The sequence below is a fragment of the Leuciscus leuciscus genome (assembly GCF_965113295.1).
Source record: "Leuciscus leuciscus genome assembly, chromosome: 6".
NCBI classification, from domain to species: Eukaryota; Metazoa; Chordata; class Actinopteri; order Cypriniformes; family Leuciscidae; genus Leuciscus; species Leuciscus leuciscus.
In genome coordinates this window covers 17,566,328-17,593,249 of record NC_138730.1, presented here as the reverse complement: position 1 = coordinate 17,593,249, position 26,922 = coordinate 17,566,328, and the positions used below count along the sequence as shown (strand labels likewise).

At 37.8% G+C, this 26,922-nt stretch overlaps 2 protein-coding genes across 3 annotated transcripts in view; one reads left to right on the top strand and one right to left on the bottom strand.

The window, feature by feature from the left end:
* Positions 1 to 4,737: 4,737 nt before the first annotated feature.
* Positions 4,738 to 26,922, bottom strand: part of tbl1xr1b (TBL1X/Y related 1b) — a 37,764-nt gene continuing 15,579 nt past the window's right edge. For both annotated transcript variants that reach the window (XM_082171761.1, XM_082171762.1), the window contains 5 exons: positions 20,578 to 20,652; positions 20,335 to 20,462; positions 20,027 to 20,192; positions 13,967 to 14,068; positions 4,738 to 6,835 (listed from right to left, as the gene is read on the bottom strand). In XM_082171761.1, the coding sequence (XP_082027887.1) occupies positions 6,809 to 6,835; positions 13,967 to 14,068; positions 20,027 to 20,192; positions 20,335 to 20,462; positions 20,578 to 20,652 (498 nt within the window). In that variant the 3' untranslated portion in view covers positions 4,738 to 6,808. The remainder of the gene's footprint in view (positions 6,836 to 13,966; positions 14,069 to 20,026; positions 20,193 to 20,334; positions 20,463 to 20,577; positions 20,653 to 26,922) is intronic.
* Positions 23,571 to 26,147, top strand: LOC309500203 (zinc finger protein 862-like). Its single transcript, XM_082171764.1, has 6 exons — positions 23,571 to 24,005; positions 24,106 to 24,445; positions 24,544 to 24,792; positions 24,967 to 25,229; positions 25,305 to 25,443; positions 25,575 to 26,147. The coding sequence occupies exons 1-6, from the start codon at positions 23,764 to 23,766 to the stop codon at positions 25,860 to 25,862; spliced, it is 1,521 nt and encodes a 506-aa protein (XP_082027890.1). The 5' UTR covers positions 23,571 to 23,763; the 3' UTR covers positions 25,863 to 26,147.

The following is a 26,922-nucleotide window of genomic DNA, read 5'->3' as shown; positions in this document are numbered from 1 at the left end:
ACACACTGCAACAAATCAGTTTGCATGACCGTCGTCCCAAAAGGAAGCCTCTTCTGAAGCTGGCTCACAAGAAAGCCCACACAGTTTGCTGAAAGCAAGCTGTCCAAGAGCATGAATTACTGGAACCATGTGCTGTGGTCTGATAAGACTAAGATAAACTTGTTTGGCTCAGATGGTGTCCAGCATGTGTGGCGACGCCCTGGTGAGTAATACCAAGAACATTGTGTCTTGCCTTCAGTCGAGCATGGTGGTGGTAGCATCATGGTCTGGCGCAGCATGAGTGCTGCTGGTACTGGGGAGCTGCGCTTCATCGAGGGAAACATGGATTCCAACATGTACTGTGACATTCTGAAGAACATGATGCCCTCCGTTCAGAAACTGGGCCGAACGGCATGATAACGACCTCAAACACACCGCCAAGATGACAACTGCCTTGCTGAGGAAGCTGAAGGTGAAGGTGATGGAGTGGCCAAGTATGTCTCCAGACCTGAACCCTACTGAGCACCTGTGGGGCGTCCTCAAGCAGAAGGTGGAGAACCGCCATGTGTCTAACATCCATCAGCTCTGTGATGTCATTATGGAGGAGTGGAAGAGGGTCCCAGCAACAACCTGTGCAGCTCTGGTGAACTCCATGCCTAGGAGGATTAAGGCAGTGCTAGATAACAATGGTCACACTTTGGACACAGTTTTGACATGTTCACTAAGGGTGTACTCACTTTTGTTGCCAGCTATTTTGACAATAATGGCTGTATGTTGAGTTATTTTCAGAGGACAGTAAATATATACTGCCATACAAGCAGCACATTGACTACTCTAAAATATATCCAAGGTTCATTTCTATAGTATTGTCCCTTCAGAAGATATACTAAAATGTTTGCTGAAATGGGAGGGGTGTACTCACTTTTGTGAGATACTGTATTAAAATTATATTATTTTATACCATGGTCTGGGTGAATACTCGATTCTGATTGGCTGCAGGGTGTCCATTAAAAAGTGATAGAGGACACCTAGTAAAGGAGTTCTGGTGAAACTGACTGTTTACCGTTCGAAATTAATAAATAAATGCGCTGGCTACATCAGCTGTGAGTAACCATAGGCGCCGGAAAAATTCCCTTATTTTCAAATCCAAAACTTGACAGGTATGGTCAGGCGTAACCAGGGAAACCAAGTTATTGTTCGTAAAAAATGTAGATTTCGTTTGTAAAACTAATTAAAATATAAACTAATGTTTTAAAAATGTGTTATTTGGCAAGTGACCATGGTATAAGCGGGTTAATGCCCTTTCGAGATGTCCATTGTCAGGTATTAATAGATACCTCCGCTGTGCGTCGGACGGTTCACGCCTCGCCGTCGCCCATTAATACATGACAATGGACACCTCGTCGGGCATTAACCCCTTACACATATTCTGTTCTCAGAGTGCAGAAAAATGAAGAATGAAAATGAAGAGTGGTATAACACGAGTCTATGTCCCCTATATGTCATTCTGTGTTATTCTTATTAACTCTATTTCAGACTCAACTCAAGTCAAGTTTTGGATTTACTTGACCATGGTGATCCAGGGTCTGTCTGTCTGCCTATCTATCTATCTATCTATCTATCTATCTATCTATCTATCTATCTATCTATCTATCTATCTATCTATCTATCTATCTATCTATCTATCTATATCTATCTATCTATCTATCTATCTATCTATCTATCTATCTATCTATCTATCTATCTATCTATCTATCTATCTATCTATCTATCTATCTATCTATCTATCTATCTATCTATCTATCTATCCATCCATCCGTCTCTCTCTCTCTATCTATCTGAACTTATTTATTGTGCTATTTATTTCAGTTTATAATAATTACCTTCCAATTTCCTATAATTTGTCATTTTATTTGATTATTTGTGCCGTATCGCTAGCATAGGAATGCTATTTTGTCCTTTTTGAAACTGAGCCAGACAATGTTTAATTGTTTGTTAATGGAATAAAACACTCATTTCAACTATTTAACCCAGTGTTTAAACTAATTGCTGAGGTTTGTCATGTTTTAAATGCATTAACACCATAGACCAGGGGCCAGTTTCAATAAGGAGGTTCAACCAACTCTGAGTTAAAACTTGAACTCTGAGTTGACTTACCCTGAGATTGGAAACTCTGAGTTTTTGGTTTCAGAACAGCTGAAATGAGTTAGTTCAATCGACTCTGAGTTGACTGACTCTGAGTTAAGCGCGTGCACCACAACTATAAAAAGCCATTATCAATGGAGCACAGATATTACGAGTCACCATGGCAACAGCGCCAGACAAAAAGAGGTATTCATATTTCTTCACATTTTAATTACTGTTATACAGTGATGGGTGTAATTAATGACCAAGTAATCTAAATACTGTAATTTAATTAAAGGGATTACTCTTAATTCTTCTGTAATTTAAAGTTAAATCTGATGTAATTGTATTAGACTATAGAACAATTCTGTATAGGCTTTTTAACATACATTTTTAAAAGTTGTATTTTTTATGTAACCTTCTCCCTCTACACACTTTGGTCAATTCAAGAAGAATTCATGCAATTGTATATTGTTTATTTGAAAGCATTAAAAGTGCTGTTTCTTGTCTCTCCTTGTATTGTTTAAGTGGTTGAGGTTGATATGGGATTTAGTAATTAGTAATAAGTAGACCAATAATTTCTAAAGATAGTCATTATTACATTAATCTAATTACACTGTTGAAGATGTCATAGTTACAAGTAACTTGCCCAACTGTTATAATATCAGAGGTGAAACTGGAAGAACAGTATGTTATTCAACCTAATTTTAATTTCCATGTAGGGGCAATCCTGCAGGCATTAAAAGAACATGGCAGCAGCTGAAATTTAAATATAAAAACATAATTCAGTCAAGTAAGGCTTGAGCATATCATGGGTGTAGGCTACCTGACTTTACAAACATGTGACATATTAAATAACTAAAGCATCCAGTGTCTAGCAGTGCAGCAGCATTTACAGCTGAGGGAATTCCTGGACGGACTTCAGAGCCAGTCCCAAAGATCCAAGCGCCTTCATAAAATGTAAGAGTTTTACATGTGTTATTTTTTATATAGGCTATTTTTGATATTTCCATTTATTTTACTTTGGGTTAGGATTTTTGTTGGTCCCAACAGATTCTGATGGTAATATCTGTCTTTTGGAGCCTCCTGTCCCAACAGAACCCCAGGCAGTTGTAAGTCGCCTACTCAATACACCAGAAATTAGGACAAATAGTGTTATAAAGTGTATGTACTCAAGCAAAAGCTCATCACATGGGGATAAAGAGTTTCTGCTGCCACAGAGAGGCCTACAGAAGTAATGTTAACATTATGTGTCTATCAAACAATCTACACATTCAGATTTTTTCACATTTTTATGTGGAGTAGCCTATAGAATCTAAGTCTAAATCTAAGTTTAAATCTAAGTATAAACGGGTATTCTTATCTCTCCCCCCGCCCTCAGAGTGTGGAAGAACAGCAGGAGGACGGTCCAGCAACTTCTGGAGCACAGATGAACAGTTCAGTGATTTCCAGTAAATGCCACAGTTTAATTCTGTAGAATTTGTTTAGAACTACATTATGTAACTCTAATCTACTACTGTGTTTTCAGTTGCCAGTTAATGAGTTATATAGACTTCATCTTATTTAAAAAAAAATTTATTAAAATTAATTTTATTAATAAAAATGTACTGAAAGAATGAATGAGGTGTTTAAAGGGTAACTAAACCCTAAACCAACTTTTTTTAGTTAATGATCTGTAAGGATGGGGCTTTATTAGTGCTGTTCATTGATTCAAGTAGTTTTTTTTACATTTGTGTTTAAAGTGTTTTAATTTTACAAAATATGGTGTAAAAACGTCTGAGTGCTGCCCTCTTCAGGTTGAACAGTGGCTACTGCAGTTGAATTTTCCTATTGGAAGTTGTGGTACCCTCTGATGTCAGAGGGTACCAGCTAACCACGCCCTTGCCTACAGAGAGATACGTCACAGATGCACGCCCCCTCTCCACTGGGCTCTGCCTACTTTTCTAGCATTTTTCAAATATTGCCAGTGGGTGGAGTCAGGCTCTGACCAGGGGTTTAGTTACCCTTTAAACACCACTTCCTCTTTAAAAAGGGGAGGAGACCGAAAGAAACTCTGGGTTTACTGAAGAAAACCTGCTCCCGACCAGGTTAGGTTCACAGAGTAAGTTACCATGGTAACTGACTCTGAGTATAAGTTACCTCTCTTTCCGAAACAGGCTTGACTTACTCTGCTTTCTCAGGTTTAACATACCTCCCATTCTGAAACAGAAAACTCAGAGTTTCCCTCATTTCAGGGTTGACATACTCAAGAGTTTTCACTTAACCTCCTATCTGAAACAGGCCCCTGCACTCCCTGTGTTCTACTACCGGTCACATTTGTGACCAGACATAAAACCCATTTTTTCATGGACTTTTCAATAATCTTTTTACATAATTGACATGGACTGTTTAATATCCTTACAAATACCATACAAATACATATATGTCATCTCTGAAAAAAATGTATAAAAAATTGGGATTCAGTGGGTTAAGGCATGAAGAAATGTTTTTCACACGACAAAACCGTTTAACTATGTAATTTTTGGTGATCAAAGATGAGTTTTAAAGGAGTTAAAATTATCAACAAAGGCAGACTTTAATGCTCATGTTCTTGACGACTCAGGAAGGCAGTGTTCAAAAGCACAGAGAAAACACTACTATCAAAATATATTTTATTCTGGACTTTTCATTTGATCAGACTCAAATCACAATAGTCAAATCAACATCGCAGTAAGTGATTTCTGCTGGAGAGTGAGCAAAATAGAAAGAAAAAAAAGAAAGAAAAAAAGGAGAGAGAGAAAGAGGGGAAAAAAATTGATTAAAGATGATCTAAAGTGAGACAAAAATCACTGAACAAGTATTTGCATGGTCCAAGACGTTCTGATATGCCCATGTACGTGCTTTTGCTGAGCGCTAAAAACAACATTAGAATTACAAAAGATTTTAAAGTACAAAATTTCAAAGGGTTGTGGGACACAGCAAGCCGAGTGCTAGGTGTTGAGGACCGAGAGAAGCAAACGCTTGCGCACACACACTGTAAAAGGTAAATCTCTTTAAAATTAAAACATTATAAAATCCCATTCCACTGTCATAGACAATATAATAAATAGCACATTTTCGTACAATCTACTTGTTGATTATATTAGAGCAAGCTTCAAAATACTCATCTCTTTAAAAAAAAAAGAAAAAAAATCAGGATATTCTTAGGAGGGGGATACAGATTATAGTTGATCCATGGGGAAAGAAAGGCATTTGTTAGCATTTTGGACTATTATATATGTATATAAAAACAAAAACAAACTATTTCATTAGTTTAAACCAGCCGCCTCATCCTCTAATAATTATCTGGTTCATTCAAGTAAATGTTTAATGTCACTCAAGTAATTTCAGTCCAAAAAGATAAAAGATGTTTTAAGTGCTCATAGGATTTCATGGGAGTAGGTCTAAAGTGCTGAGAGGTGACATGAGTATGCTGGGTAAAAGCTGCTTCTCTGGACTATTGACTGTCTAATGGTATTTTATAAAGACACGTGACAGCGTCAAGCAAACTCTAAACCAATGTGCCGTTACCCCGACGAAACCATGCTGCGAGAAATCCAAAAGTCAACAGAGTTTACGTTAAAATCAATCCTTTATAACCGGAGCATCCACATGGACGCTTCCATTCACAAACAAACGAAAAGTTAGCAAAACGGCACCACCTCAACCTGACTTTGGACTACTGAATTGAATGAATAAGCTGACTGACTGAAAGTGAATAAAAACCAAACCGCACCGACCCATAATTCTGTCTCTCGCGTGAAGCCATAAACTAAGGCTGATACAGTCACACACATACCAAGCTCAAACCTCTATAGAAAAGCAGGAAATGACAGCAATACGCAGCGCTAAAAAAAAGAGCATCAAATCGGAGGAACATTTTTAAGTGAGCCGAGGAAGGTGAAAGGAAAAATCGCTGGAATCAACAAAAGGAACGAATAACCTGATAGCTATAGTTTTCTACAACAGAACAGTGAGAGCGAATGTGCCGTCGTGTTTTTAGGGTTGGCCCATCAGACGTTTTAACCGTACAGGCGTTTACCCATGTCTGCGCTGCAAGTTCAGTTTTGTCTTATCACAAAGTTGCATAGGTTGTACAAAATAACACAGGGCATTCGCATTAGAAAATATAGTTGAGTAATTTAATAGGCGTTCTGTACTCGTAGAACTCTTTAAAAAAAAAAAGATAGAAGAAGAAAGTGTCAAATTATCTCAAAGTTTGGCAGAAAAAAAAAATAATAATTCCTTGAGCAAATTTTTTTGGAGAACAGTTTCCAAAAGTCACAGAGCCACTAAACATACAGTGCCAATACTCTGAATTGTCAATATCATACAGCCACGAGGTGGCCATATTCTGCTCTTTAGCTCATGCAGTTTGGCCTAAACCACCGTTGGGAGTGCTGACGTGTGCAATATGCGCACGACAGCGGCGTGGACCTCCGCCTTCTGGGTTTGGAATGATGAACACAGGAACTAATGAGGTGTGTGTGTGTGTGTGTGTGCACATGCGGTGTCGAGCGAGTCTGTATATAACAGTCCTTGTCTGAAGCGTCACGGGTCCGTGTTGTGATGGAGCTGGTCTGGCACCTCACGCGTGGACTACAGCAGTGGATGATGGGACAGGGACAGTCGGTAAATTTGGCTATGCACACATTCAAAGTCGGTCCATGGCTTCCCATAGGCAGTGTCATTTCCTTAGGTCTAATACACAAACCTGAGATGGGGGAAGAAAACGTATTATGAACAACGGGCAGTGAAGGTATTCCTTAAGGTAAATGTTACACCTCCTAAAAATTAGAGCAGCACAATTTGGAGATTTTTTTTATTTTTTATCCAGGTTCGTTGTGCTTGTTTTTTAGGGCTGCACAATTTGGACCAAAATTTTGTGATTGTGTATCATTATGGCTATAAAACAACAATTACAATAATAACATGTTACTTATTAAATAAAAATCGCTAAATAAAATACAAAATATCACTATTGTAATATTTCACTGCAACATAAAAAAGGGTATTTAAAGGGGACATGACATGAGAAATCAAATTTGCATTGATCTTGACAAACGAGGTCTTTGTACCATTAAAACATCCTGCAAGTTTCAGAGCTTACAACATTAACTCATTATAAACAGCATTTATTCAGTCAAGCTCTAAAACCAGCTTGCTTTGATATTGCAGAATCTGTGACCCAACGGTAATATAGTTTTGCATTTTTAAAAGTTTTTATTTTAATATCGGTTTCAAATTTCCTAGACATTTCAGTTTAGTTTTAGTTCGTTTCATTAATGGTTTTGTTAGTTTTATTTAGTGAACACATTTCTATTTAGCTTTTATAGATTTTAGTTTTAGTTTAAGTAATTATAGTTTAGCAGAGTTAAGGGAACACTTCCGTTTAAAGACCACCTTTCATTTCAGCAGAGTTTGCGGTTACAGTGTACAGTTTACACTCTTGTACGAACCTCTTAATAATAAAAATAAAATGATTGTTTGAGATTGAAAAAAGAACCAAACAAATGCAGCTTAAAAGTATAAAAGTAAAAATGACTCAAACTCATTCATATTAAAGATGAAATCTTGTTAAACGTGGTGTATAAGAAAAAGAAATGCATATGATTATTGATTATGATTATTCTTTTATGGTTATTTCTATGATTGATCCGTTCAAACGTATTATTCTTGTATTGATCCATTTATGCTTTTTGTCTATTGTATCTTTTAATATTATATACTCATATTCATGTGTTCAATTCAGACCAGACTTTTAGTTTACTTCTACTCTGACAAATGTATGTCTATTTGTCGGCTAGATGTGCTTTTCTCTCTCTCTCTCTCTTTCCGTTTTCTGCTCAGTGTGATATCCTGTCTAATGTTTGTGGTAGCTATGTTGTTTGTTGTTGCGGGAAGTTTCACATGAGATGGTTTATCTTACTTGGAATTAAGGTAGGTCACACATTAGGGCTGTTTCACACAAATCGTTTTTGATTTGAAAAGCGTGAGACACAGGCAGCGGAAGGGGTGTCGAGACGCATCTTTTGACTTGAATGCCACGTGTTTTAGAAAGTACTGTAGTGTCACGCGCGAGACGCTGCAAAAGACGCGAGCGCAACGGTCATAGGCTACATGTCCGTCTAGCATGTAACTGTACATAAAAAAATTAAGTAGCGCAATGGAATGGAAAAACGTGATTTTCTGGTAGGCTGCAGGATGAGAGCTTATTAGTTATCAAAAAATAAATAATAGTTTATTTTTATTTTATAATCATAATTATTTTATTTCAGTTAGTTTTCCAGTAACTGTTGTTAGCTTAATTTTTCATTCATGTTGAAAAATTGACATCTCTATTTTATTTCAGTTTATGAAAATGTTTTTTGACCAATAGTTTTAGTTTCAGTTTTCGTTTATGAAAATAATTGCGTCACACAAGCAAATTAATTTGCATATGACTGTCTCTCTAGAGTCTAGAGCAAGACATTGACAAATGTGACCCGTGCTGGCAAATGTAGTCGGAATGCGCACAGGCTCATTACGAGCAACAGGCAAACCGAGAACAATTTTCATTTCTGTAGAATATAAGGTTTTCAGTAAGCCCTCGTCTAGCGACCCCAATGCTCCAAATAGCGATTAAACGTCTAGCAGCTAAACGTATCTTTATTTGTATGTTTTCTGAGAGGAGCACCTTTCCTTTGTCCATGAAAATGACCGTTTTTCTCTGCTCGCTTCTCGACGACTGGCGCTTCCTTTCTGCACAAGATTGGCATCGTTTTAAAGCGCAGCATTCCAGCTTTGGGAATACTAATAGCGAATTCTCAGTGGCATTAGTCTGAACCAATGAAATGTGATTTTCAAACTCTTGCTGATGTAAACAAAACGATCTTGCTCGCGCTGACTGACAGATCCGCAGCGTGCGCTCAGGCGCATCAGACAGTGCATGATCCCGATATACACATATAGTCCACACATAATAACAGTAGCCTATTTCAAAATACCTGTGTTGGCGAGTATTTTACGCAAACATTATCTGTTATGTCTTAAAGGCAGGGTAGGCAGGTTTTTTCTAAAAAACTTTCCCCCAAATTTGTTTAAACTGTCTTTATATACCAATACATAATTAAAATGTAAGTACTCATAAAAATCGAGTGTCTGTAGTCCTCTCAGGGCTGCAATAAACACAGCTACTTATTTACATGATTGGCTGGGCGACTGTCACTCTCCCTCGCTACCATGGCTACCACCCCTGCTGCTACAGGAGCTGCCCACATGCGCGCACCCGTTTGACTCGAGGAGGGGAAGAGGCACGGAAACCTAATAAAGTTAGGTATTTTATTACATGTGATTCTGACATGATGTCACTACATGCACTGCGCTCCTCTCCGCTCGGCGCTGGCAAACGCGTCCTCCAGCTGAGCGGTCGGCATCGCGCGTTCATGTGTTTTGGGGGCGTGGCTTTGGAAGGAGTCCAGAAGGAAGGGGGGGGAGTGAATGGAAATAAGTAGCTGTTTATTGCAGCCCTGAGAGGACTACAGACACTCGATTTTTATACTCTCTTGTTCAGAGTACTTACATTTTAATTATGTATTGGTATTAGGGATGGGACGGTATGAAAATTTCATATCACGATTATAGTGACCAAAATTACCGTGATTATCAATATTATCACGGTTTTGTTAAAACGAGATGAAAATGTTCCAAAAGAACTGATGCTCACACTAAAAACAGTTTAATATTTGAAAATCAACAAACAACAAATAAAACAGCAGCTCTATGCACTTTTTTAAGCAAGATTATATTCTGTGGCATTTCCTTCCTTATAATGACCGTCGTCAATAGCAACGCATTATAACGGCGCACATCCATGTATCGCAACGGACGCGCTCTCTCATTTCATTCAAATACAACTTGCCGTCTTGCGTCTCCGTTTTTGGACGATTGTTTTGTACGCTGTACAAAATGGATTTATAAACAGGTAAGATTTAAAACAATCTCATTTCAATATGTCCCCGTAATTGTGTGATAAAAAAAAAAATCGGTGTAATAAGTGTAGATAGTCTTTTCTTCGCGGAAGCTTCACGTTTATTTCAAGTGATTGAGATACAATATTTCAACTCAAAACAAAATTTTGTGCCCAATTATTTCCCAGACGTAGTTTTGGTATTGAAGTCAAAGTTGCCTTGCGTTCGCTATAAACTAGGGATGCACCGATACCACTTTTTCCAGACCGAGTCCGATACCGATACTTTCATTTTTGGTACTCGCCGATACCGATACCATAACCGATACCTGTATTTTAAATTTTCAATTAATTTTTAATTCATGCATTTGTAATTTTTTAAATGTATTGGTAGAGAAACCAAAAGCATATCAATCATATTATTTGTTTATTAAATTTAAACTTAATTTGTTCATCAACTATATATTTAATGCACTGCATATTCATTACTGTATAAATTAAATATAGATGGATCTTTTTGTAAAGTTAAAAAAAGGTAGCCTATTTAGTCAAGAGCAGTGAGTAATTTATTTGTTCTTTGTTTGATTAACATTAAAACACAGCAGCAGATTAATTAAACTGCTGCACCTTTAAGACCGAACGCACGGACCCCATTTGAATTATACCAGAGACAATTTACGGTCTACGTTCACTTGAGATATAACAGACTTTGTTTACTAGGATACTCGCCAACAGTGAAAAATGAATTCATCCGTACAAGCGCAAGACGTGAAAGACTTCCATTCAGTATCGCGCGCTGTCTGAGGCGATGGTTTTCGGGGCGCGCGCTTTGGATGTTTGAAGTTCATATAACTTCTTGACCTGCAAATGTCCTGTAATAATGTAGGCAACCACTCGTTAAACATAAATAAGGTAACAGTTCATGTTTAACTTACATATACGATTTAGTTTTAATCCAAATAACACGTGCTGAGTGAACGATCAGCAATCAAGAGCATTCAACAGAAGTGCTCTCTCTCTCTCTCTCTCTCTCTCTCTCTCTCTCTCTCTGGTCAGTTAACGTTAATAATAAGCTACATGCCTCGTTTTACTTTCTTTGCCATTGACATCCGACTGAACTACAAACTTTCCACTGACGTCTGATGCGCTCGACCAGCTCGCGCGTCTGTGCCGCTTGCGCGCTCAATCCACTGCGCACCACAGGCGTTACTATATTCTGTTTAATATTTCACTAATAAGATATATTTACCTCATAGACAGCCTTCTTTTTTTATCCCCATTATAATTTCTGTTGTCAGTGTTTCTTTGTCTGGACACAAACACCGTACACACGCTGCCTGGTATCGGTTGTTGGTATCGGGGCATTTTTACGAGTACGAGTACGAGTACATGAGCTCAGTATCGGCCCGATACCCGATACTGGTATCGGTGCATCCCTACTATAAACAGTGGGTGATGGTCACACAAGACGACTCGGCAGATTTGAAGTGTTTCTCCCCTATTGTAGAGAGCATCCTCGATTAAGTTTCACTCAGGACTTTTGTAAATGCCAAAATATGACCACACCTCAGATTTGGTCCTCTTAAAAGGGAAAAATCTCCCGAGCACGGCCACTGCCTTCCGCCATTCCTTCTCGAATAAAAAAAAACCCAACATTGCGCACTGCGTCAGACTGTTGCTGTCTGGACAGGATTTACAGTGAGTTATTAAAATCGCGATAATCAAACACGGTTTTAATGATAATTAAAATTTGAACGATAATACTAACCGTCAGTACATTTTATCGTGGTTTATAGTGAAACCGGTAATCGTCCCGTCCCTAATTGGTATATAAAGACAGTTTAAACAAATTTGGGAAAAAGTTTGTTTTGAAAAAACCTGCCTACCCTGCCTTTAAGTGAATGTTTAGCTGTAAGAGATGTGTAGAGATCCGTGCGGTACTGTAGGTCTGAATATATAGGCTGTCTGTTTCATCAATGTTAATCAAACAATTGTGGTATCATAAAAAAAAAAAAGTTGAATATATATTTTTCCTATAGATATTTGGTTTTGACTTGGTGTGTGCCAAATTCTGTGTTATTACCAGGGATTTCCAGGTATGATTGCTAGGTGATTTTGTTCTGGAACCTTCAGAACTCGATTTTCTCAAAATTGACTTTGCTGACTATCGACTTCGAATGGGTGTAGCTCAGTCATTTTTCATCATTACTATACATCATTTTGAAGTTATTTTTTTATTTTTTTATGAAAAACCTCATTGCGACTCATTTTGCCAGCACGGGTCACACATAGTTTTACATCATCACAACATAGGCCATTCAGTCACTCAACGGCTAACATTTTCTCACACTGATTGTGATTATCGACGCGTGTTGTGGCCTATGGTGTGATGAAATGTTAGATGTTTGCTTAGATGTTTGTTTGGAGCATTCAGTTATGAAAATGAGGCACAGTGTAAAGGAGAGTTCACAAAGAAACTGTTATTGAAAGATGAAGCAGCAGTATTGTATCTGACAGCAGCTGCATCACAAACTGTAAATAAATGATTTTATTATGCTAATGTTTTCAAAACACTCACATGCAATAGTGAGTGGGGTGTTGATACCGTTTCCCCATGCAGTTTCTGTTTCATGTCATAACATTTCTGAAAGGAAACATTTGGCCGTTTACAGCTACCTTAAACAGGTTTCCTTCCTTACAAGGCTTGCTTGCAACAATAGTCAGTGTTGACGGTACCACCCCCCACGTCAATTTGAATATATATATATACGTTTAAATAAAATCATTTAGTTCCGTTAAGAGAACACAGACACAACAATTAAAAACTGAGCGCGTCTGCTTAATAAATCGTGAGCCGAACGGGAGTCGCAGCACAGATCAGAAGCAGGAGTCAGATTTAATTCCACGTCGATTAACCGGTGGGAAAATATCCTCACCGTCACATCCCTAGTTCCTATGCATTTTCAATTTCAAAATTCCACTTTTCCAGACTCAAATTTCCAATCCAATTCCTTCCAATGATTTTTTAGACCATATTTAACATAAATGGTTCATACAGCATTATTTTTGGTAAATAAAAGTCAAAAAATATATATATATATTTTCTGGTTTTCTCAAAGTGATGCAAACACTTACATGATGAGAGAAACCTAAAACGCTTAACCTGCATATATTTACCTCTGACACGTGACTGATACTTTAACTGTGGTCTGATGTTGTATCACACTGCAAATTCTAAATTTTATATTTTATATTTTAGAAAACTGAATGGGGCAATAGTCTGGAAAGACAAATATTTTTTCATACTTTTCCAGACCTGGAAATTACTATTATTAAAGTGTATGGAGCTGCATATTATAAGCTGCATATATAAAAGTGTATTTAGCCAAAAACCGTATCAGACTTTTTATTTTATTTTTTATAATGATTAATTTCTTATTTTTAAATGAGTTTTTTGTATAATTGTATTGTTAGACTTTTTAGTTAAAATTCAATTATTTTATTAATTAATTTTAAAAAATACAAGCCAGGACAATTTTTTTTGGACCAATTATCAAAAAGTATAGTCCTACAAAGCTATTATTATCAAAGCATGCGAGCAAATTTTTTACACATTACAACTATAAAATTACAATACTGAAATGTATTGGCTGCCTTAGTTTTCAAATCAATATCTTATCTCTTATAATATCAATATCTCTTATTTTGACAAAACGGTAAGGAGTTCTTAAAGTTTATCTTTTCTTGATAAGCACTTCTCATTACAAGTACAGGAAGATGGTTTGTCTGGAGCTGCATTTACCGTGAAACAATCCGCTCAGAAAACACTAAAATACGCATATATTGTTTAATTTACGCTGTATCTTCATATCTTTGCTTTGCACCACAGAAACTCACCGATCCGTCTGATGCACTCGCGCCCACTTTGTCACCAGTGGAGTTCCAGCATACTTCAAAAATGCCACCCGTCCCTCTGTAACTGTTGACTAAAGCGCCACTCTGTAGGGGAGAAATCGAGACTCAGGTTTAGAACACCAGCCATGCCATGCAGCATAGATCAATATATCAGCAACGGAAGATTCATGTAAATCTGAAACTAAGTATTTTTCAAGTTTGAACATACTTGATTGACTAGTCTTATGACTAAACATCAGAAATTAGTTTGCAGACTAATTTAAAGGGATAATTCACTTTGAAATACATTTTTGGTATGTTTTAGCTTACCTCAAGGGCATCCAAGATGTAGGTGTCTTTGTTTCCGCAGTAGTTTCAATTTGGATATTTTTAGGTCAAACCGTTCTTGTCTGTCAGTCATATAATGCAGGTCTATGGTCACGGTCTCAAAAAACAAGCACAGAGTCCAAATTAAAACAATTCCCCGTCGTCCAAATTAAACAATTCCCCATCGTAAGTACACATTGATGGCCTAAGACACGAAACGAGCGGTTTGTGTGAGAAAACGAACCGTATTTATATCGTTTTTACCTCTTGAACACAGCCATGTCCAAGTGATCTGATCTGACGTGTGCGCAGACTGGTGCATAGATATATACACACTAGACGTCGCCTTGTCTACGGCAGTTCATTAGAACGAATGTCTTTAAGGCGACATCTAGTGTATATATCTATGCACCAGTCTGCGTACACGTCATATAAATGATACGATATAAATACTGTTCGTTTTCTCACACAAACCGCTCGTTTCGTGTCTTAGGCCATCAATGTGTACTTACGATGGGGAATTGTTTAATTTGGACGACGGGGAATTGTTTTAATTTGGACTCTGTGCATGCTCTTTGAGACCGTGACCATCGACCTGCATTATATGACTGACAGACAAGAACGGTTTGACCTAAAAATATCAAAATTGAAACTACTGCGGAAACAAAGACACCTACATCTTGGATGCCCTTGAGGTAAGCTAAAACATACCAAAAATTAATTTCAAAGTGAACTATCCCTTTAAATAGGGTGTAAACCGCTAAGCTGAAGTTGCTATTTGGAACATTTTAAGAACAGAATTTTTTATTTTTTATAAATAAAAATGTAAAGAGATTTTCTTAGGGACATAAGGTAATGGCTAACTGTTAAATGTTATCTTTAACAAATCTCTAAATGAATATCCATTTTTATTCTATACATTATAATGTTTCATTAAAATAATTTAGCCTGAAGGAGGCATTAAAGGTGAAGTAAGTGATTTCTGGTAAACACTACTGATATTTGAAATCACCAAAACAAACACCCTACCCAAAAGGAACACACCCCTAATATTGGTTCCTCCAACCCCACATTCATGTACACGCTATGCAATACAGGCAACGACTATGGCGGAATCTGCTTTACCTGTACAAATAACAAGGCCACATGAGACACAGCCATCTTCTAACCGTATACATACTGGGAACTATATTCTCAGAAGGCGAAGCACTGCTACTTCTGCAGAGTGATTTGCTCGCAGCACCTGAGAAGCCCCGTGGTGAGGAGCAGAGAGTTCGCTCAGAGTTGGAGTAAATCACTCCACAGAAGTAGCAGTGCTTCGCCTTCTGAGAATATAGTTCCCAGTGTGTATACGGTTAGACGATGGCTGTCTCTCATGTGACCTTGTTATTCGTACACGCTGTGACTATACAAATCACAACATGTAAATAGGAAAATGTTGGTGTTATTTTGTCACTTATTGGGAGCAGTATGCTAGCTGGAGCTGTTTACCTCCAGTCTTTGTGCTAAGCTAGGCTAAAGGTGGGTGCGTCAGACAGAGTTACGGCACGCACAGAGATGAAAAGGGTATGTATGGACTTATCTAACTCTGGGGGATACGGTGAATAAGCTGAAGTCCCAAAAAGTCGGCGTGTTCCTTTAAAGTTATATTCCCCTGGTCTTTTCCTCTTATGTGTTTTCGCTGCCATCTCTCTCTTTCTATAATCGTTCTGCTAATGTCTGTCTTGTTCACTGAGCTCTCTCTCCTCCACAAGTTCATGTGCCCGATAACCGATATATAGAAACAATATTTATTTAGCGTTTTATTTCTTCTGTTTTTGACAATTATAACAGTACTGAACAAAACTGTTATTTAACACTTAAAATACTGTAATTTTTGCAATTTCACTCCCTCCTTACACACAACACACACACACACTGTACATACATATACATACACACATACACATACACACACACACACACATACTACCGTTCAAAAGTTTGGGGTCAGTAAGATTTTTAATGTTTTTAAAAGAAGTATCTTCTGCTCACCAAGGCTGCATTTATTTGATTAAAAAAACAAACAAAAACAGTCATATTGTGAAATATTATTCCAATTTAAAAGCTGTTTTCTATGTGAATATATATTTAAGTGTAATTTATTCCTGTGATTAGGCATGTGCCGGTATCAAATTTTCATGCTGCGATTAATTGATTGAGCTTTTATCACGGTATACGGTATTATCACGATATTTTAATTGCTCAAGAGAAACGGATGGATTGGGGGGGGGATATAGAAAAAAAAAAAAACTTGCATCACAATAGGTGTAATTATGATTGTCAAAACATTTGGTAACTAAACAGAATTTTACACAGTTTTCACAATTTCAATTCAATTCTTGAGATTTGATTTCAATCTTGATTCAATATTGACTCTTCGGATAAATATTAGGTAGGTTACAGTAGATAGCCTACATGTAAATTTTTCTCAAGAAAAAATATATCTCACATAATGCTGCAAACATACAGAGAGCCCTATCAGCTGGTATTATTAAAGGTTAAAAATTAACAAATTAAATTAAATATAATTTGGTTTTCATTATAATAACAATTATGACACAAGTAAAAATATAATACAAATGTAATATAGTGCACATATTTAGCAAAATACTCCTCTCTATAGCTATTTTTTCATTAAATGGCATAATTGTTCACCTGCAGCTTTATTGACCTCTTTCCGTGGTTGAAAAACACTGATTGATCGATATTATGTATGAGGCATAAAAACCTTTCGGTAAGTTGTACTGTATCTTTAAATAAAAAGTAACAGATGATCGGTTTACTTGAACTGAGGCGCTACAGCGATCGGTCACGTCACATTTACAAGCGCCAAAACGGTATTTATTGTCTGAATTTCGTAATAAAGTGGACAGAACATGAGAGCTGAAAAAAAATTTCATATCAAAAGTAACCTGCTCTGTCTAGTCTGTCGGTGTCAGTGTCCTCTTTGCTCCGCGATTTTTCTCTGCGTGAGAAAATGGATGTGTGGCGCGAGAGCGTGTGAAAAGTGTCGATTGCGTAACGATTGATTGTAACATTAAACACTACCGTTCAAAAGTTTGGGGTCAGTAAGAATTTCAATTTTATTTTTGGGGAAAATAAATAAATCAATACTTTTATTCATCAAGGATGAGTTAAACTGATCAAAAGTTACAGTAAAGACATTTATAATGTTAGAAAATATTCTATTTTAAATAAATGCTGTTCTTTTGAACTTTCTATTCATCAAAGAATAAAAAAATAAAAAATTGTACACAACAATTTGTTTCAACATTGATAATAAGAAATACTGTCTTGAGCATCAAATCATCATATTAGAATGATTTCTGAAGGATCATGTGACACTGAAGACTGGAGTAATGATGCTGAAAATTCAGCTTTGATCAAAGGAATAAATTACAGTTTAAAATATATTAAAATAGAAAACAGTCATTTTAAATGGTCATAATACTTCACAATATTACTGTTTTTTTATTGTTTTTTTTTTTATCAAATAAATGCAGCCTTGGTGAGCAGAAGAGACTTCTTTTAAAAACATTAAAAAAAATCTTACTGACCCCAAAGATTTGTATATATGTGTACATACATACGTGTGTGTGTGTGTGTGTGTGTGTGTGTGTGTGTGTGTGTGTGTGTGTGTGTGTGTGTGTGTGTGTGTGTGTGTATATATATATATATATATACACATATACACACACATACAGTCAGGTCCATAAATATTGGGACATCGACACAATTCTAATATTTTTGGCTCTATACACCAGGGGTTCCCAAACTTTTTCGTTCTAGGACCCACCTAGACAAGTATAATCAATCTCAAGACCCACTTGCACTGGTGCTACCAACTTTCTCAGTTGGTCGCACCAGCATGATTTGGTCGCACATTTTTATAAATTTTTTTTTCTACATGCCATGGGATTAATCAATGCATGCTGATGGTCTTAATCTGCATTCCCTAGTTTTGCACTGATGTAAAAAGACTGACAGTGACAAGCCTTCATGTTAGCAAAATATTTTAAACTTTTAACTCTTAAAAAAACTTTTAAAAACATGTATGTTCTTTAATGTTTGATTAGCATTTTACTGTCTTCACATAGGGATGGGAAATGATAAGATTTTATCAATAATAATAATGCCACTGACGATTCTGATTATCGATCCGATTCTTTAACGATTCTCTTATCGATTCTTGATAGCACTGTGTCTGTGTGGAAAAATGTAGTCATATGATTTAAAAAAAAAACAAGGGGTTTTATTTATTTTAAAGCTTAAGCTTGAGTAAGAAAACTGTACTTTTTATGTAATTTATGTAATAAATAGAACTTTATTGTAAAGTGTTACTGATTCAAACGTCTCCTGAGTTCACTGTTGGAAAGATCAGTTGTCCATTCATTAAAATGAATCGTTCAAAGGAGTCATTAGTTCGCGAATTGGACATGTCGTGCGCGTTGTGTGATTATCCCAGCAGTTAGGACATATACATCCAAGATTTGTGTCAACACAGAAAACATTTCATCACTGGATAGTTTTTTTTTCGTTTAATTAAAGTGTTGTTTTATGTCAGCTGAATGTCTGGGACGCTTTTCAGAGAAGATAAGGCAACAACTTATTTAGCACAATTCACACCCAGCGGTAATTGAGGAAGAAAAAAAAATCTCCGAATGCTCCACATGAAACTTTGGTCTTCCGACCTTTTACCACCGTGTCGATTTATTTTGATTAATATGTGCGAGGGAGAGAGAGCAGGACAGCGCTTAGTTTGGAGACGGTGAAGTCTTTTTTACACTTTCGCCTGGCTCCGAAGAGAGAGAGAGAGCGCGCGCGACCGAGTAGGCTACTCTCTCTGCTCGTTCTTTCAGTTAAACATGCACTGTGACTCTGTCACAAGCGCAGCAGTTCATCTACATTACTCAGCGATCAAATAACACTTTGGCGGGCGCTAAAACTCATAGTCGTTTGGTCATTAATCGGACTGGTTTTGTTTCACTCATCGTAACGTAAATTTAGCTGCAGCTAAGTGCCTTTGTGCGACCCACCTTTTCTCACTGTGTGACCCACAAGTGGGTCGCGACCCACAGTTTGAAAACCACTGCTATACACCACCACAATGGATTTGAAATGAAATGAACAAGATGTGCTTTAACTGCAGACTTTCAGCTTTAATTTGAGGGTATTTACATCCAAATCAGGTGAACGGTGTAGGAATTACAACAGTTTGTATATGTGCCTCCCACTTTTTAAGGGACCACATTCATTCATGATTACTTTAGTGTAGTTTATTTATAACAACAGCATATTAACAACAAGCTAAATTAATTTACAAAGTCCATTGTTTTCAAATGGAGAACATAAAGGACAGGGGAATCTATCAACTCCCCATAAATATAATCATTGATTAGTTTTAAACTACAGTTTTAAAAGCTTTATGTGTTGTGAAGAGAATGGAATATTCGCTGGAATCTGCAAACATTGTCCGGAAAATAATCAAAGCAGCGAATAGATCGTCGCAATTATCGAGTCCAACTCAATTGGCATGTAATTAAAATGATTAATAATGTTTTTGTCAGTCTGGATTATGAAACTGCCTCCTGCAGACAGAGCCCTGTTTTTAATCTATGCTTTTACACTGAACTAACGAACTAATTATCTCGATCTTTAGCAACGAGTAACCGTTTGATAAACAGCCTATAGTACCTGCGTGTTCCAGATATGGACACACTTGTCGAAGGAGCCGCTGGCCAGGTGCCGCCCATCTGGGCTGAATGCCACACTGTAGACGGGCTCCTGGTGTTTGGTCAGTGTGTGGATGCAGGCGCCGCGCTCTGCGTCCCACAGACGCACCGTTGAATCAAACGACGCGCTGTGGGCAGAAAATAAGAAGAGAAAAAAAACAACTGCTTAATGTGTATAAATAACATTAAAACATCTGAAAATGCAGACAGATTTTAAATTTAATCAAAATGATGTTTAAAAAAGGACTGATGGTGGCTGGTTTTATGCACCTGGCCAGCATGAGGTTGGCATTGGGGTTGTTGGTTTCAGGGCCAGTCGGGCTCCATTTGATGGTGTAGATCTCCTTACTGTGGGCTTGCAGGTCATGAACACAAGTGTCCTGTTTCATGCTCCAGAGCTAATGTTCAATACACAACATTATTATAAAACACAATCCCAATTGACAAAGCATACACAATAGAAAACATCCAAATCATCAAAACAGAGATCATGGCAGGTTGTTTGTAGCTCACTTTTAACGTCATGTCATCAGAGCAGGAGGCCAAGAGATTCCCTGTTGGATCCCATTTGATTGCATTGACTTCATTCTGAGGATGAGGAGTTCAAATAATCAGTGATGTATTCAGTTAAGCATGCTTATTTACACGGCTCTGTGGAATACTTGATTCTGATTGGTCAATTGCGCCATCCAGCGGAATGTTACTCCCCGATAACAACCGCTGAACACAAAACACAGGCTCATCCGGGTTGCTGAAGTCAGCAGCGATATACACTTACTAGGAACGTTTTTTCTTCGTGGAAGTTTTGCGTTTGATGATCTAATAAAATATTAAAACTCAGTCAAATCAATATTTTGTGTACAGTTATTTATTATGCCATCCAGTATCGTGGACTCGCTCTCTCTTGTTTCATACAAACGCAGCTGCTGCCATTTTGCGACGATTGTTTTGTACACTGTAATGGATTATAAGATAACAAACAGGTACAATTTTAAATCAATATTTCTTATCTCCATAATTATTTGTGTAATAAGTGGTGTGTAATAAGTGGTATGACTGTACCATATCCCTTAAATGTCCGTCTAGTTTGAACTTTGCTGCGCTAGCAACTGCTCTCTCCGCGGAAGCTTTGCGTTTAAAGACCTAATAAAATATTTAGACACCGATCATTATTTACAGGGCTCTACAGTGCGCCCATTTCACTCGCACATGCGAGTAAATATTTCGGCGTGCGAACGTGAAAAAATATTTGGGCGCACTCGTGCGAGTGACACAGCATTTTTCTATAGAAACAGCTGCAAATACATCATCATGAGGAGGGGCAGAGTAGGACACTATATTTCAAATAAATACTGTTCTTTTGAACTTTCTATTCGTCGAAGAATCCTGAAAAAAAGAATCCTGAAAAAATACACAAAAACATGAAGCAGCATATATTACCGGGAGATCAGTTATTTAGGCCTAAATCTTCAGTAGCTAGTCTGTAGCCTCATAAAAAAAAACTACAGTGCCCACACACGAACTATTTCAAAACAGCGCGAATTCATTCGCTCTTAAAACATCCTCTGATATAAACAAGTAACGTTAGGCCTAGTAAACGTTAACGTTAGTAGGCTAGTCTAGCTTGGAAAACTGCGACAAAATGCAGAGCATAAGCGCTTTTTTTAAACCAGCCAATGGACAGGAAAAACACGAGCGAGGGAAAAAGTGTCAAAAAGAAGATTAAAACGGATGAAAAAGTCTACAAATTCAACCCGGATTGGCTAAAGGATTTCGAGTGGCTAGAGTACCAGGCATCGACGAAGCTAATGTTTTGCAAGTTTTGCAAAGAAGCCCCTCTGTCACTCGCAGGCGCCTCACTTTTTATCTCCGGTAATCCGAATCTGAGGAGGAATGCTGTGGTGAAACACTCGGCATCCACTCGGCACTCTCGCTGCAGGGATGCATTCATCAACAAATCACAGCCCAGCAACCCACTCACGGTTCAAGCCGCTGTTAGCAGGCAGGTAGCATTAAGTAACCAAGAAGCAATTCGTCAGCTAAAAATTTAATTCAACATCGCCTATCTAATTGCCAAAGAAGAATTGCCATTTACCAAATTCGGACCAATGATCACACTTCACCACAAAAACGGAGTTGACATCAATCCTACATATGATAACGATGTGAGGTGTGCGGAAATGATTGGCCAAATAGCTGAAGATATAAGGGACACTCTGGCTAATCAGATGCAAGCGGGCCGTTACCTGTCAGTCCTGGTTGACGGCGACACTGACATCTCAAACACGGAATGTGAGATTGTCTATGCGCGTTTCCTGGAGGATGGGAGACCCGTGACCCGCCTCGTTGGCCAACAGAGTATAGAACATGCCCATGCACAAGGTAAGTGTTTTGCCGTTTTAATTCTACCCAGTAATACTTGGTATATTGAAAAGTTTAGCAATCTATCTAAAGGCCATGTCTTCAGCATATTACTAGGGCTGGACCCGAATTATTCGTTCGGTGGGTTGGTATTCGATTTGAAAATTTGACATTCGAATATTCTTTTTTTTTTTGCACACCTGGGATCCCCCGCGAAACGGTTCTCATTCGCGCTTGAATAAGGCCGGCGACACACTGGCTGCGTGGCGTGTCCGTTTTTTATTTCGGCTCCCATGTTAACAGGTTGGAGTTTGCACACTGCCTGCGAGAGACACGCGGAAAACGCGTGCATGCTAGAAATCGACCCCAGTGTTCCAGCAACGGGAGTGTTCTCTGGCTAGAGCGCAGAACAGTGGAGTTTGTATGGACCGAAGTGCATGCCTGAGCTTGTGTTTTGGGTTAAGCTGCGTTTGACATTGTGGAAAATAGAATAATAGAAACAAAATGTATTATGCTTTTTATCCGTTATTATCAATCTAAATTAATCTCGTTTTTAATTTAACTTAATTTCATTTTTCTTTATTTAAATTTCATTTTTTCTTTATTTAAATTTCGTTTTTCTTTATTTAAATTTCGTTTTTCTTTATTTAAATTTCGTTTTTCTTTATTTAAATCTACCCTTTACTGTGTCAGTAATTTGTTAGTCAGAAAAAATATTAGACTACCTTAAAAGTATTGCTTAATTTAACAGACCTGTGTGTGTGCGTTTTATAGCACTAGTGCAGTGTCCGTTCCGGTCCATTCTCGGAGCATATAAGCCCTGCCCGCTTGAGGTGCGCCGCTTCCCGCTCGCGCTGTTCTGTAGTTTACTAATTTATTAATTCTGAATGTGTCGCATCTCGTGTGTCCATCTATATTGCACCAAATGCAACACTGCACTCCCTTGTGAAGTCGACTGGATGAACGGTTCTCGAAATAATAAGAATGCAAACGGACATACCGACACATTGAGATTCCTGCCTTTATTAGAGAGAAGAATATGTTCAGCCCCCTCTCTCCGAAGCTTCGAATATTCGATGTTCATTACTACCGAAGCTTCGAAGCTCAAAAAATGGTATTCGGACCAGCCCTACATATTACAAATCATTACTACAAATCAGTATAATAATACAAATATATTTAAAATTTTCAATGGTCAAGATGGAATAAAAATAAATAAAAGGAAACAGGGCTAAGGCATGTCTGCTATAAGAAAGAGTAGGTCATGCATAATGAAAGCTTAAACACAATTGGAAAACATTAAGTTATTTAAGTTATATTGGATTCAATCATGCAATAATGTACTGCCTTTCTGTGTTAATATTGTTCATTGTGAAACTTAACTTAAATGTCATTTTAGGTATTCTGGATGGAACCAGTGCTGCTTTTGATGCACTTGGCACAGTTGACTGGAAAACCAAGTGTGTTGCATTTGGGGCAGATGGTGCAGCAGTTAACATGGGTGTCCATAGGGGAGTAATTGCCTTACTCAAGAGGGATATGGGAAACCATGTTATCCCTATCCACTGCATGCCACACCGGTCATTATCCTCAATATCTTTAATAATTTAATATGGGTTCATGAGTGTATGTCTGACATTAGCACATTTGAGCTTTTTTGTTTTTGTTTTTAATGGCTAGGTTGGAGTTGGCCATTCTGAATTTGCAGCGCAAGGATGCTATGGTCACAAAAGTATATGATCTTCTCCATCTTGTGTGGAAGACCTACCACTTCAGCCCTAAATCCAGGCGTGAGCTGAATACAATTGGGGAGGAGCTTGGAGTGGGGATCTGCACTCCTTCAAATGTAAAAGGAACAAGGTGGATTCCCCATGTCCACAGAGGACTTAATGTGCTCCTTCGTGCTGGAAGAGGTGGGAATCTGGCAACTGACACTGGTCAGTATGCTGCCATTCACCACCACATGGAACACCTTGCCTCATCTGCACCCAATGCAGACATACAAGGTCGTGCTAAAAAGGTGAGTTTTGTAAAACTGTTCAGTGCACACTGCTTTGAGGGTGACTGCTGACTTTGAATGAACATTTTTTTTTTTTTTTTACTCCTGTCCTTTTTTAGATTAGGAAGGAAATGCATGAAGTTAACTTCTGTGCATTTAGCCATTTCCTGGCTGATGTTTTTCAAGAGCTGGCCTCACTCAGCTGCATCCTTCAGAGGAATGATCTCATTCTACCTCAAGCAGTTTCGGAAATTAAGAAGACAGTCATGGTACTGCAGGCTATGCAGGGAACCCCTAAGAGAGGTGGCATGCTATGCCAGTTTTTGGCTTCTCTTCCAGGACAGCAAATGGAAGAGGTCACATTTCAGGTTTGTTAGGGATACAGAGGATAGCATACATCTAAATACAATAGCATAGCTGAGTCTGCATTTTGCTAACCAGTGATTTAATGTACAACCATAAAGTTGTATTCTACAGCGCCACAGTACAGCACACAAGCAATTTCTCTTACATTATCTCTCTTCATTCTATGCTCCTAACAGGGTGTGCCACTCTCTGGTGATGTAACCGGTAACTTCAATCAGAAGCTAAAAAAAAACATGAATGCTGTGATTGGCATCACTGTGGAAGCCCTGAATTCTCGCTTTGGTAGTCTGATCAATGCGGAAACCGAAGACTACACTGCGGTGAATTGTTTCACCATTTTCAACCATGACACATGGCCTGAAAACAGTGATGAGCTCCTTGACTATGGATCTGATAAGGTGGAGGCCCTCATGGAACACTTTAGTGATGTGCTTACTAGGCAAGTTGCAATCATATACAATTTGGATGGTTTATAATTGTATCAGATAGATCAGTAACTTTATTCTCTCTTTAGCTTTGGATGCCAGCTTGAAGCCATACAAGGGGAATGGCAGAGTGTTAAGGCACTCATAAGCCACACATTTAAAGACAAGTCCTACAGCAGCTTATGGCAAATGCTTTTAACTAAAGAGCCATATAAAACAGACTACAAGGTAATAGACACAAAGTTCAACAGCACCAAAAACACTTAATTGCCACCTTTTATATAAATTGTAATGTGGTGTAAAATGTATTTAAATCAATCAGTATAAAATCTTATTTAAATGACTTAATTGTTTTACAGAACCTCCTGCACCTAGTTGAGATCCTGCTGATTCTGCCTATTTCCGCTGCGCAGTGTGAACGTGGTTTCTCAGCGCAAAAGCGCATCAAGAGCTCCTTAAGAAGTAGTTTGCATGTATCTACCACTGAGGACCTAATTCGGATCAGCACAGAGGGGCCCTCCCTGGAACTGTTTGATCCTACAAAATGTGCTGAAAATTGGCTGTCTGCTGGAAAGAGGTCAAGGCGACCAGGCTACAAAGCTTGGCCAAGTGACTCAGACATGATCTTCATTTCAGATCAAATGTGAAACATACATAGGGCCTACATACAATGATAAATGAAATCTACATGACGATAAAATAGAATTAAATGAAAATCTTTTGTTTGAAAGTTTTGGTCTGATGTTCTTAACCTTACAATGAGCAATGTAAATTGAATTGTTGAATAATTCTAATAATAAAACTATAATGATAAACTTATACAACAAAAATGACTGTGCCCCCAAATATTTGTCTGTGCTCCTAAATTTTTTTATTTAGGCGCACCAGTGCTCCTTGTTCAAAAAGTAAGTGTAGAGCCCTGATTTAGTGTCTATTTATTTACTTATGTGGCAAGTAGCTCTGTGGAGATCATGTGCTAGAGTCACAGGGAGTGCATAAACTTGAAATGCGTAGCTTGAATGCAGTGTAAGTCGCTTTGGATAAAAGTGTCTGCCAGATGCAGAAATCTAAATGCATTTCAAAACTTTTATTAAAAAAAACCTATGGGATTTTAGGTTTACTTCATATTTCATACACAGGAGAAACTGTTGCAAATGTGTATCAAATGCTTAATAGTTCCCAAAAAATATTAAGCAGCACAACTGTTTTCAACATTGTTAATAATTAGGGATGTCCCGATCAGGTTTTTTTGCCCTCGAGTCCGAGTCATTTGATTTTGAGTATCTACCGATACAGAGTCCCGATCCGATACTTCTATAATACATAAAAAAATAATAAAGAAGAGCGAAAAAACAGATCCAGGATGTTCCTTATTTTTTTTTTAATTCACCTTATTTTAACACTCAACAACTCGGTTAACAAACAGAGCACTTCTGTGAGGTAGCTTGAACAATCAAGTAATAAATTACATACATTCTTCACTTTTGGACTTTAGTGCAACAGTAAACATATAAAAAGTCTAATATATAAACAAATAGCACCTCAACTTAAAATACCCGGCAGGCATGTAAAAAAATAAAAAATAAAAGTGCCACAGTGTTTGCAAAGCCAGTAATGTGCTTTTAGGAACGCGTATTTTTTTCGCCGCCCATGTTAACAGATTAGAGCGTTCACACCGCACGCAGAAGCGGCGCGGCAGTGCGTAGC